Source organism: Lycium ferocissimum, chromosome 4, assembly GCF_029784015.1.
Source record: "Lycium ferocissimum isolate CSIRO_LF1 chromosome 4, AGI_CSIRO_Lferr_CH_V1, whole genome shotgun sequence".
Lineage (NCBI taxonomy): Eukaryota > Viridiplantae > Streptophyta > Magnoliopsida > Solanales > Solanaceae > Lycium > Lycium ferocissimum.
In genome coordinates, this window is record NC_081345.1 from 34,422,667 (window position 1) to 34,433,983 (window position 11,317).

The 11,317-nt window shown below is 33.6% G+C and overlaps 2 protein-coding genes across 2 annotated transcripts in view; both read right to left on the reverse strand.

The window, feature by feature from the left end:
* The window catches only part of LOC132052483 (glyceraldehyde-3-phosphate dehydrogenase, cytosolic), an 80,110-nt gene extending 74,507 nt beyond the window's left edge, over window positions 1–5,603 (reverse strand). The window contains exon 1 of the mRNA XM_059444048.1: window positions 5,599–5,603. Within this exon, the coding sequence (XP_059300031.1) occupies window positions 5,599–5,602 (4 nt within the window). The 5' untranslated portion in view covers window position 5,603. The remainder of the gene's footprint in view (window positions 1–5,598) is intronic.
* Window positions 5,604–5,860: 257 nt separating this feature from the next.
* On the reverse strand, window positions 5,861–10,721 carry LOC132052486 (nuclear transcription factor Y subunit C-4-like). The gene is made up of 2 exons (XM_059444051.1): window positions 9,967–10,721; window positions 5,861–6,082 (listed from the first exon to the last, which is right to left on the reverse strand). Exons 1-2 carry the CDS (start codon window positions 10,662–10,664, stop codon window positions 6,079–6,081), a joined length of 702 nt encoding a protein of 233 aa, XP_059300034.1. The 5' UTR covers window positions 10,665–10,721; the 3' UTR covers window positions 5,861–6,078.
* Between the last annotated feature and the right edge of the window lie 596 nt (window positions 10,722–11,317).

The following is an 11,317-nucleotide window of genomic DNA, read 5'->3' on the forward strand; positions in this document are numbered from 1 at the left end:
GAAAAATTAAACGTCGACGTCATATAATAAGATAATTTTAGAGAAAAAATTACTTTTGGGGAAGAAAGTAAAGTAGGAAAATTAGCAAATTCCAAAGGGACACAAGTGATTCGATATCCAATAAACTAACATGACAAAGTATGGTAATTAACAACTTGGTGAAGATCATACATTGAGAAAATATTTTCATATTTTTATGAATTTCGGAAAGACATATAAATTCTACGAAGTGTCTTATAAAACATAACTCGTAGATGCAAAGGAATTAAAGTTCAAACCAAAACCAGAACTGAAATATATATTTTCTAAAATAGCACTTATCCATGAAAAATATCCTAAGTGATTTCAAATACTATGTATTAATTCTTTTATTAGACCCATAAAAGAGTATATTTTGATGTTCTTTAAAGAAAAACCTAAAATAAGGTACATGAAGAAGTTAGTGGCAGATAAGATATACCCTTCAAAAACACATAAAGTAACAATCTCATATAATAATTAAAATTCCAAATAAGCATATATGCTTTCAGTATAAGAAAAAGCAGTTTAGTGGACTAAGCTCCCAGAAAGGGCAGGACATATGTTTCCTGTATATAAAAGGAAATTTTTATTTTACTCTTTTAGCATTTCAACTCTCACGTTAATGAAATTGTTTATTTCAAACTTATTTATGCTTATCTTGAATTCATATAAGGTTATAATAATGTATTTTATGTTCACATGTGTTAGTAAATTCATAATTTCATTTTCAAGAATTATCTAAACAACACTATAAACTTTTCAATAATTTCAAGTTTATGTTAATATTTATAATCTTAATTTAGAGTCTTTACACAAATTAACCTAATGAACTTATAAATATATTAGTAAATAATAATTCAAGTTCATTAATAAAGAAAAAATTGAAATTACTGAAAAATTCTAGAACGAAGCTAAGCACATATGAGCTCACTAAGGAAGTAAGATTCAGGAGGTTTAAAACAAATAGATAGAGAAAAAATATGGAGAAGAACATACGACGTGGAACATATATAAATGTAAAGTAAGACCTAATAAATGTTTAAGTTGGGAAAAATATGGCTACAAAGTTGTCTAAATTTACCAAAATCTATGAGAAAATAATAATCTAAAAGGTACTTCCTCCGATCCATATTATGTGGTATTTTTATTTGGGCATATTTGCTAAGAAATTCACTTATTCGTAGAATGTAAGATGTATTTTTGCTTAATTACTCTTAATTAAATAGTACCTGTGTAATATGATTTCTTGATTATGTAAAATGCCACTTATTAAAATAAGAGTAAATTTGAAAAAGAAAAAAATTAGTATCTTTTTGCTTATATAAGAATTACTTATTCTGAATTAAATATAAATATTTAAACCACCGTATAATATGTATCAGATTGAAAAATATAATATGCACCAGAGAAAGAAATCTAGAGCCCGTTTGGATTGGCTTATAAGTTGGCTTATAAAATTTGTTTTCGAAACTTTTGAGTGTTTTTGGTGGCCAGAGACTTAAAGTCATTTTGTCTTAAAATAAGCTCAAAAAAATAATTGGACGTTAGCTTAGTTTATCTTATGAACATAAAGCGAAAAAAATAAATTGAATTTCAGAAAACATTTTTTGAACATATTTCTCTTATTTCAGCTAGTATAAGCCAATCCAAACGGGCTCCTAATGTACGTAAAGGCCAAGAAGAAATCCTTGAACAAAATACAATGCACAACAATTACAATGGACCCACGCAGGAGTAGTACTATTCATTATTCAGAAAAGGACCAAAGAGTAAAGCCAATTGCTGCTGCAACAGCCACGTGTGACATCAAAGATCGAAATTATTTGCCATATCCAAATTTCATCCCTGTGAGGACGACCAAAAGAGCCCATTCCCTCTTATATTAGGTAGTAAAATGAGAGTAAAGGGTCGAACAGGTGCTCAAACAATTGTACCTTCTGATGTATTGGAAAAACCTTTCAATGTTTCATTACTTTACCACCCCTTATCTTTTCATATAATTCCCTATATGCCCTTTAGAGCTTTCACTACTTGCACGTGTCCTTACATAAAATTGACAGCTCCTTCCAAGCCTATTCCTAATATGCCAATTCAGAGTTGCTTTTGTATCCAGCCATTGTTCTGATTTCAAAATTTCTCCATTTGTTCCTTATTTTCCTCCTCTCTTGAACATGTAAGTTTTCATGGGTTTCTTTATTTTATTATTTTTTTGCACCCAATTCTTGGTGGTGGGATTTTGATAAACTATGTGATCGTTTTCCTCTTATTTTGATTTTTTTTTGGTTGAGTTTCTTATATGCATGTCGTTATATTTTACCACTTGTGTGTATGCGTGTTTGGAATTGGGAATATATACTTGGGTGCATGTATCAGAATACATATTTGGTTGATTATTTCGTTATTGGAGGATGAACACCTGCTGCAAATGAAACTTTTAGAATAAATACATATATTTCTTTTAGTGTACCCAATATTGATTGTTACTGAATTTTAGTGGGTATCAATTTGCGCAATTTATCCACCAAGGGTGTTCGACAATATGCCTGAAACAAATAAACATGTTTTCCACTTTTCTGAAGGTGCTTTTTGTTGCAAATTGAGTTTTCATTTTTTTTCCATTTCAAATTTATGTGGGATTTCTCATTTTATTGTACAGATAAGTAGAGTCAATTTGTGGAGAACATGGTTGTCTAGAATCAGGCAACGCATGAAGCAAAAGAAGGCAAAAGGCTGGAGTCAGATACAGAGTGTGCCACCATTGACAAGATATATACAGTGTGTCTAATCCAATGCTCTTAATTCTCAGGTAAAAAGCTTTTATCAATCTTTCTTTCTCTATTTCTTTATATCCCATTTGGATGCTCATACCCTGCTTTTACTTTTGGTTTAATGTGTGTATGTTATTGTTATGGTAATTGATATATCAAAAGTGTTGGAATTTTCTTCAATCTTTATGTTTCTTTTGATTCCCAGGTGGAGTAAAGTTATTTTACCTTTGGGATAAATAAGTCGTGCTCGCTTTTACTTAAAGTGAAAATTTTATTTATTTTGATGGGTTTATGCGTGATGCGTCTCATGGGGATAGAAATCAACAGATAATTAGCTGGTGCACAATTATCAAATTTCAGAATAACATGTTCTGTCTTTTTATCGCTCGAACCCTAGACACATTTGGTCTAAGCATTTGTTTTCATAGACTCGAAGTAGTTAAAAACAATTACCATGAACTACCCTAAGCCTTAAAACAAGATTTTTTTTTTGAGAATACAATGTTTTTCCATTTAGTATTAAATGGTGCCTAAAAGGTTCTTGATGACTTTAGTTAGTACTGATAAAGGGTCTAACTGATAAAGGATCCTCCGGATGACATGTTGTAACAAAAAAATTTACATAAACAGACCAAAAATCAACTCCAAATTCTCTTACTCATTCACAAAGATATAAAGTAGCATATGTAGTTGGTCAAAGAGTCAAAAGCTTTTAGCACCTAAAATTTACTGAAATTCAATAGTTAATAAAAGATTTAAGCCATGATCATTGTATTCGACTCTATCCTTTCATATTCCGTTAGAATATTCTTATATTCATAAAGATATTTTTATTCTATTAACATTTGGGCTTGCATACTGTGCTTGCGAACATATCAAAAGGAAACAGGGCCATTTCTAAAAGGACCAATAGATGCAATTGGCCACCCGCACCTAATGTAACAATATTCAACTGGTGGCCTGCATATGCAATTCTCCTAGTTGACTATTTTCACCAGCTTAAGCACATACACCTGCAACTAAATTCATGATTCACATTGCTCATAAATGACGCTTGGTAAAATTATTTATTTGTCCGCAAACAGAGACATGAGCTCTTACATTAACATGTTTTAACTGAAAAATGTAAGGCTCAAATGCATCATGCACTAAAAAGGGAAACTAAACTAAATATTCACTTTGTTTTCTTTCTTTTTCCTTTTATAATTTGATTATGATTTCCCTGTAGTACGTTATGCTGAAGAAGTTATGTACTACAATAGAGGGTAAAATTCAGCAATTTGGTGATTAGCATTTCTGTTAAAATAGTTACTAATTTGTTTGTCACTATGGCATCTTGATCTTAACAGGAAGCGTCATCTGGATTTCAGCTTAAACAGAATCATGAGTCTTGACAGGCGGTACTCTTCTTCTATCTTCCCTTTGATAGATCAATGGCACCAGGTATAGGATACACAGGTAGTAGAGCCAATTTGATCGCGCAGGCCAAATGATCGAATTTTTCATAAAGAAATTGACTTGATCGAGAAGCTAATAGCCCATTCAAAATCCATGCTGGACCCTGGAGGCTTAAGTTGATGAAAGTCAATGATGTCAAAACTTACACATCTACTATGACTTAGCAGCTCAAAAGTAAAACCCTCATCCTTTTTTCTACAGGTGAGTGTTCTTACAGGATCCGACACCTATATTATATGAATCACAATGTTTATCAAATGTTTTCATGGGCTAACATGTTACAATATCAACTTTTTCATTGAAGGTTGGATCTTGAAGATGGAAAAGAAATGGATCTTGAAGCGCAAAACAACAATAAGGTTGTTTAGAAGAAAGTATTAAAAAAAAAAATAAGGAAGAATCTTCAAAATCAGTTGTAATAGTACCCTATATGAGAGTCAACCAATCAAGCAGTGATCAAGGATGTTCTCTACCCTTATAGATGAACTAATTGAAATGACTATTACTTTTGTTTCCTTCTGCTAATTGAATTGACTAATACTTTTGTTTCATTATGCTTTGTATCTACTGCCATCATTATTTTCCAAGTTATTAAAAAGTCATGTACCTCTTCAAATTATCACGCTTTGTTTTGGTAAGCTTAAACATGTAAGTTGTAGTATTGGGCCCCGTACACAGCACGGGCGTTCCTATCTAGTATGATAGAAGAGAAATGCCTCGAACGGGTTGATCCAATCATGTCATGAAAGATGTTTTATCCATCTTGGTCCCAATTTGGGCCAATACTAGGTCGAATTAGGCTGCAATGGAAAAACATTCATGAGAATAATGGCTCTGAACTTCAGCAAAAATGGAGAAGAAAAAGTTCGAAATTCAGGTTTCTTCCAGATAATATGTTTTTTGCCGGGGTGATTATATCTCTTTCTTATATCTCTTTCCTATAGAGATACAGCGAACTTCGTAGCAGAGAAACCAAATTCCATTTTAGGTGTGAAGGTAATAACGAACTCTTTAAAAATCAAATTCAAGCATCTGAATTCGATGGTATATCCAAAGAAAGAAAAGAAGTGTTAACACCTCAATGTTTTTATGTAGATAGTTTCACTGAAGCTACATCTTTTGGGACTTGGGAACATCACTCGAGGGCTATCAAAGTTGACAAATAAAAGGTGTTCAAGGATTATATGAAGGCGCATTTGTTAATATTCTGCCTTCTAAAGTATTGCAGCTTAAATTACACAGGCTTCTCATTTTTGTTTCGACGTAGCAATAATATAAAAGTAAATAATGTTGATGAATTGGAGCGTATGACATGCACACTCTCCAATATACCTAGACCGTCTTCTATATTCCATGTTTTTCACAGATTAATAGACTCTGGTGCACCTACTTTGAGTGGCCATCATTGTGGCAAATAAATCGTATGAACTAACTGATTAGAAAGAACAAAAATCTTGACATATGTAGGCATATTACCAGCTTTTGTTATCTTCACGAAAATAAGAAAACAATATACACTATTCAAGAACTAAAAGTTCCGAAAAAGATAAAGTAATTAGGAACCAATACAGCTACATGTGAACGCAGCTATATCAGCATATGGCAATGGAAACTAGCAACCAGAAAAGGATTTTAATGAGTAAAATCCAGGAACAAAAGAGTCAAGTTTTATACAGACAAAAAGATCCAAGTCATTACAGTTAAAACCGGTATGCATGGACAGTAGCAATAAGGTAAATTCACATTTGAGAGAAGAAACTAAATTTCCCTTCTGTAACCATTAGTTGCACTTGTGCTGTTAAGCCTCCACATCAGCAGCAAACGAGATCTCTTAACTGCAGCAAAGGAACACGGAGAAATTTAGAACTAAGGTTTGATGGTTGAACAATATGGATAAGAGGGTCTTTAGATCCTGAAGTTGGAATCTTACTAAGAAACGATAAATGATGAATACCCAAGACATTAAATTTGTTGTTGCTATGCCAATAAATTCAAATCATATTGAGAAACTACAATCTACAACAGAGGATAGTGTGAACTGAAAGCCAATTCTGCGACCACATCAACCTTGGTGTTCACCTGCAGGTACCCCTTAAAGTGTAGGCAACATGTCATTAAAACTAAAAGATGCCACCATGATATGAAACTAGGATATGCCAAGAATGAATGAAGTCATTTGATTTATGAATAAGAGTCATACAACAACAACAACATACCCAGTATAATCCCACAAAGTGGGTTCTGAGGAGGATAGAGCGTACACAGACCTTACCCCTACCTCATGGAGGTAGAGTGGTTGTTACCGAAAGACCCTCAGCTCAAGTATCGCAGAACAAAGTGGTTATGGAAATGGAAATGGAAATGCGGCAGTGAAGAAGACAAGGCAACTAATAAGAACGCAGGACAGAGCATTCAGATAAGAGAATAGTAACAACAGCGAAATAGACATCAAAAGACATCAAAAGCAAGAAACTACATGAATAAGGCTAATACCACGACACACACGGTGCACCAAACTACCACCAAGCCTAATCCTGCCAAGAAAAAAAAAACTAGACAACGCTCAACTTACTACTAACCTTCTACCCTAATATGCGACTTCCATTCCCTCTTATCTAAGGTCATGTCCTCCGTAAGTTGAAGCTACGCCATGTCCTGTCTAATCATCTCCCCCCCCCCAAAAAAAAACAAATATTTCTTCGGCCTACCTCTACCTTTCCTCGTACCAATATATCCAACCTCTCACACCCAAGTGGGGGCATCTAGGTCTCTTCTCTTCACATGCCCACTTTGTCTCGGATATCCCCATTTCTCATCTTATCCCTCCTTGCACAACAAATTTTCTCATCATACATTAATCAAACTAGAGGCAAGGTGTGGATACATGAAAAAATGACCAGTTTTGGTAAAAAGCAAATGAATTCAACTAGGGATTACCAAAGACAGAAGAATGGAAGCTGTTATATTTCAAGAAGAAAAGTATATTGGCTCAAGTTTAGTAACGGATAATTTCAAGTCTAATAAAGGTGTTTTTAATTGAACACTAGTGTGATTGGAAATTTGGACTGATAGGTATAGACAAGTTTAGATTTGGATCCCCAGATCATCAAATCTAATCTTAATTAATCTAAAATAGATTCTAGGAAATCTACACTTTCTATTGACCATCCAAAGTTTCTGAACTTTCCAAATCCATGTGAAAATGACCAAGTCACAAGTAAAAACTTACAAGTCATGGGCCTAACTGTCTCTAAACAAGAGATATACAAGAAAGACCTGCTCTAGATCCCCAACTCTTCATGCTGATCTTTTTACTTATACATTGGTTAATCTTTTTAACATCTTTTTTCTCAGAACAAAAACTAGATAGTTACTTACAAATCGTAACAAAATAAGCTTAACTTGCTTTGAGAAACTGTTTTGTTTCTAACCTTCACTGTCAAAAATTATCAAAAAAGGTTATTCCTGGGCCAGCTTTTTACTTCCTCGTATCATTATTACTTATCACAGCACATGTAATCTCTTTTCTTGGTGTGTAAACAAGGACTAAACATTTTGATCGTAAATTAGAACTGGACATAAGGTCGTTGTTGAAGGTAATTAATGTGATGCATCTAAGCCTGAGAAGTTAGAACATCTAATAATTTCTCGAATGGTGATATCGAAGTGGTCTATATGCATATTGACTGTTACAAAATGTTACAAGTCATCGGTCGTTCAAACGAAATTGGGTAATCTGAGTAAATGGTAGGGATGTAAGCAATAACACAAATTCAGAATACCTTTAGTCTGAGCTCAAATTCAGATCAATTGCCGATCTTAACAATCAGACCACAGCCTGTCCAATCTGGACCAGGTTTCAAAGATGATCTATAATAATCATACTTGCTGCCTTTAAAATTTTAGATATAAGTTTTTTCTGGCTTTAGTTAAGATAGCAGCTGATTTTGAAAGGGAATTCAAATTCAGATTTTAAACACCCTTAAATTATCCAAAATAGGGGTGAGTTTTTCCCTTTTGTTCCACTTTCCTTTGAAATGCGAGGATCCTACTGACACGTTTTGAGGAAATAGGGATGGCCCACATCCTAGAAGAAAGTTGTTGATCAGCAAATTGCTGATAACATGCAAATCAGCAAATATTATCTGTTAATACATGTATGGTTCTTCTTCTGATTTCTCATTTTGCATATACACATCACCTGAACTTCTCAAACAAAACCAAATTGAACTATCTTAGGTCCTAAAATTTGGTTTTAAAATCTTCTATTATAAATCTTAGGAAGCCTCTAATGAGATATACTGAACTAAATTTAATTCCATTTAACCTTATGGCCACGTGTTCAATATGCATTAACAACTTAACCAAGTATTACATCCTCGCAAACAACCACATAAAGGGCTGTGAGAGAAGTACAAAGGTTTATTATACTCTTTCAACTCAGTCCAGTCAATCAGATATTAGTTTTTCAGAATTATGAGACCTTGATGGAGGTAGGCATAGCACGGACAAGACAGATCACTGTTGAACACTATTCCCAACCAGAAGATAACGACAAAAGGAAAAGGAAAAATAGTTGTACATGGAAAATATCGAACATGTAAATCTCGTGCTTCATCAATTTGATTGGAAGAACATCTGTCACGCATGCAATTTGGTTCCAGAATGCAACTAACCTACCTATCCATTACCATTTACAGCAAACCAGATGTCTTCATCATGACAATCAGTCAGGACTGTTTTACATAGCCAAGAGTATCAAAGGAAATGTGTGAGATAATATCTGTTAATCTAAATACTGATACTACAATTAATGTCTTTTACTTATGAAGTTACCTACAATTAATATGTCAAATCATTTCCCACAATATGCAAAGAAAAAGCACATGATTAAGGAAGCTATAAGTAACTATTTAAACATCTACCACCATATCACAAGCAGCACAACAACTAGAGATTGCATGAATTTCATCAGACAGTTGCTTGAATTTGGTACTGATTGCCCTAAATTTATTGTTTTGAAAATAAAAGAAGGCAACAACAACTGCACTCAATCCCAAACGAATTGTGTTCAGCATCATCTTTTAAGCACATTTCATTCCAATACTCCGTGATTCCAGTTTTAACAAAACATGCTGAATATCCACCGCTCCATTTGTGCTAATTTCCTCCAATATTTAATCAGTTTGAATCTAATAGATGGAAGCATAGAGGAAGAAAATTAACAGGGCAATTTCCCAAACTTCCCATGGATAATTTTCACTTTTTTTTTCCAGAATTTTATTCCGGAAAAACATAATCAATTTTCTAGAAAAAGTTTGAATTTTCACGAAAAACTCCAAAAAGTTTGTTTTCACAAATTCCACTCCAAATCACTCACAACAATTCAAAAACAATTCCAATTTTTATTCATATGCAAACACAACTCCAATTTCCAAAAAAAATGAAAAACTCCATACAGTTGTTTTCACAATTTCCACTCCAAATCACTCATAAAAATTCAAAAAACAATTCAAATTTTTATTCATATCCAACCACAACTCCAATTTCCAAATTATACCATTTTCAACTTAACACACAAATACTACTACTACAATTTTTTCCAAACTTCACAACTTTTTATGTCCAAACAAACAAACATCCACTTATGTTTCAAACCCTAACTTATCCAGATCTGAAGGTAGTAACAAACAACATAAACACAAAATGACAAACTTACCCTTGACCATCAAGGTTACCCTGTTGTCCACTGCTACCACCACCACTAGCATATGAATTATCCTCTGTGGTCTGCCATACAGATTGCCACGCCTGTGACGGCGCATACATTGACGGATCTACCCCTGGCACCACACCTGCAGGCCTACCCATCATCATCCCACCTGGTGGGCCCAATGGTGGATAATAATACGGCACACCACTAGCAGTATTTGGGCCCACCATTCCAGGCCCAAGCCCAACAACACCAACACCTTCATCCTTAATCTCATCCCTAGGTACAATATCAACAAGAAAATCAAATATATCAGTACGAGTAATCGCAGCAGCGATATCATTCTTCTGTAAGGTTCGACGTTTGTTTTCCTCAGCGTGTAACCAAGAGCGAATCGTGAGTTCGAGAATGAAAAGCTCACATGCTTTAGCGAAGAGAATTGGTGCTTCAGCTGAAATCATACGTACATCTTCATCAGCTTTCATGATTTTTTTTATACGGGCTAAAGGGAGTTGGTGGTTCTTGAAATCGTTGACTTGTTCGATTTCTTGACGTTGGTAATTCCAGAACATGTGGAGTTGTTGTTGTTGTTGTTGAAGGAGATGGTGAAATGGTGTTTGCGGCGGGTATGTGGCGGTTTGTGTGGCGGCGGCGGCGGGGTCAGTCGGAGATTGGTTGTTGTTGTTGTTGTTGTTGTTATCCATGGTGGCTTTTTTAGCGGAAAATGGAAGCTATCTCTGTGAGTAGAGAAAATGAGGAGGAGTGATAGTGCTGTGTTGCAACGTTTTATACAGTTATATTTTTTTTTTCTTTTTCTATAAATTAAAATGTATTAAACTATTTAATTTTAAATTTTTATTTTGTTTTATCAAACTAAAGTCCAAGCATAGCTTTAATATTTTGTACTTTTTCTGGTCACAATTGATGCATGACACTTTTTAACTTTCTGGAATGTTCTAAACTATTTCCGTTTTAAAATAAGTGTTGCTTTAATTTAAAATTTTGTCTCAAAATATTTTAATTTATGTGATATGATTTGATTAGGTATGAGTTTAAAAAATAAATGAAAGACTTTGGAAACTTGTGACTTAAAATAAGTCATAAATATTTGTGTAGCTGTAAATTATTTCATTAAGTTAAAAGAAAAATGTTTTGAGTTAGATTTTTTCTAAATATACAAAAAATCATTCTTTTTTTGACAGACTAAAAAGGAAAGTGTATCACATAACTTGGACAGAGCATAGTAGTTTTTAAATAATTTTCAAAAATGTAAATTTTATTTCAAAAAAAAATTAAATTCATGCTCGTACTTACTAATTTAAAATTTGAACGATGCCACATAAAGGGACTTGAGATT

Coding starts and splice junctions, on each gene's coding strand:
- LOC132052486 (XM_059444051.1), bottom strand. CDS start 10,664: ATGGATAACAACAACAACAACAACAACAACCAATCTCCGACTGACCCC.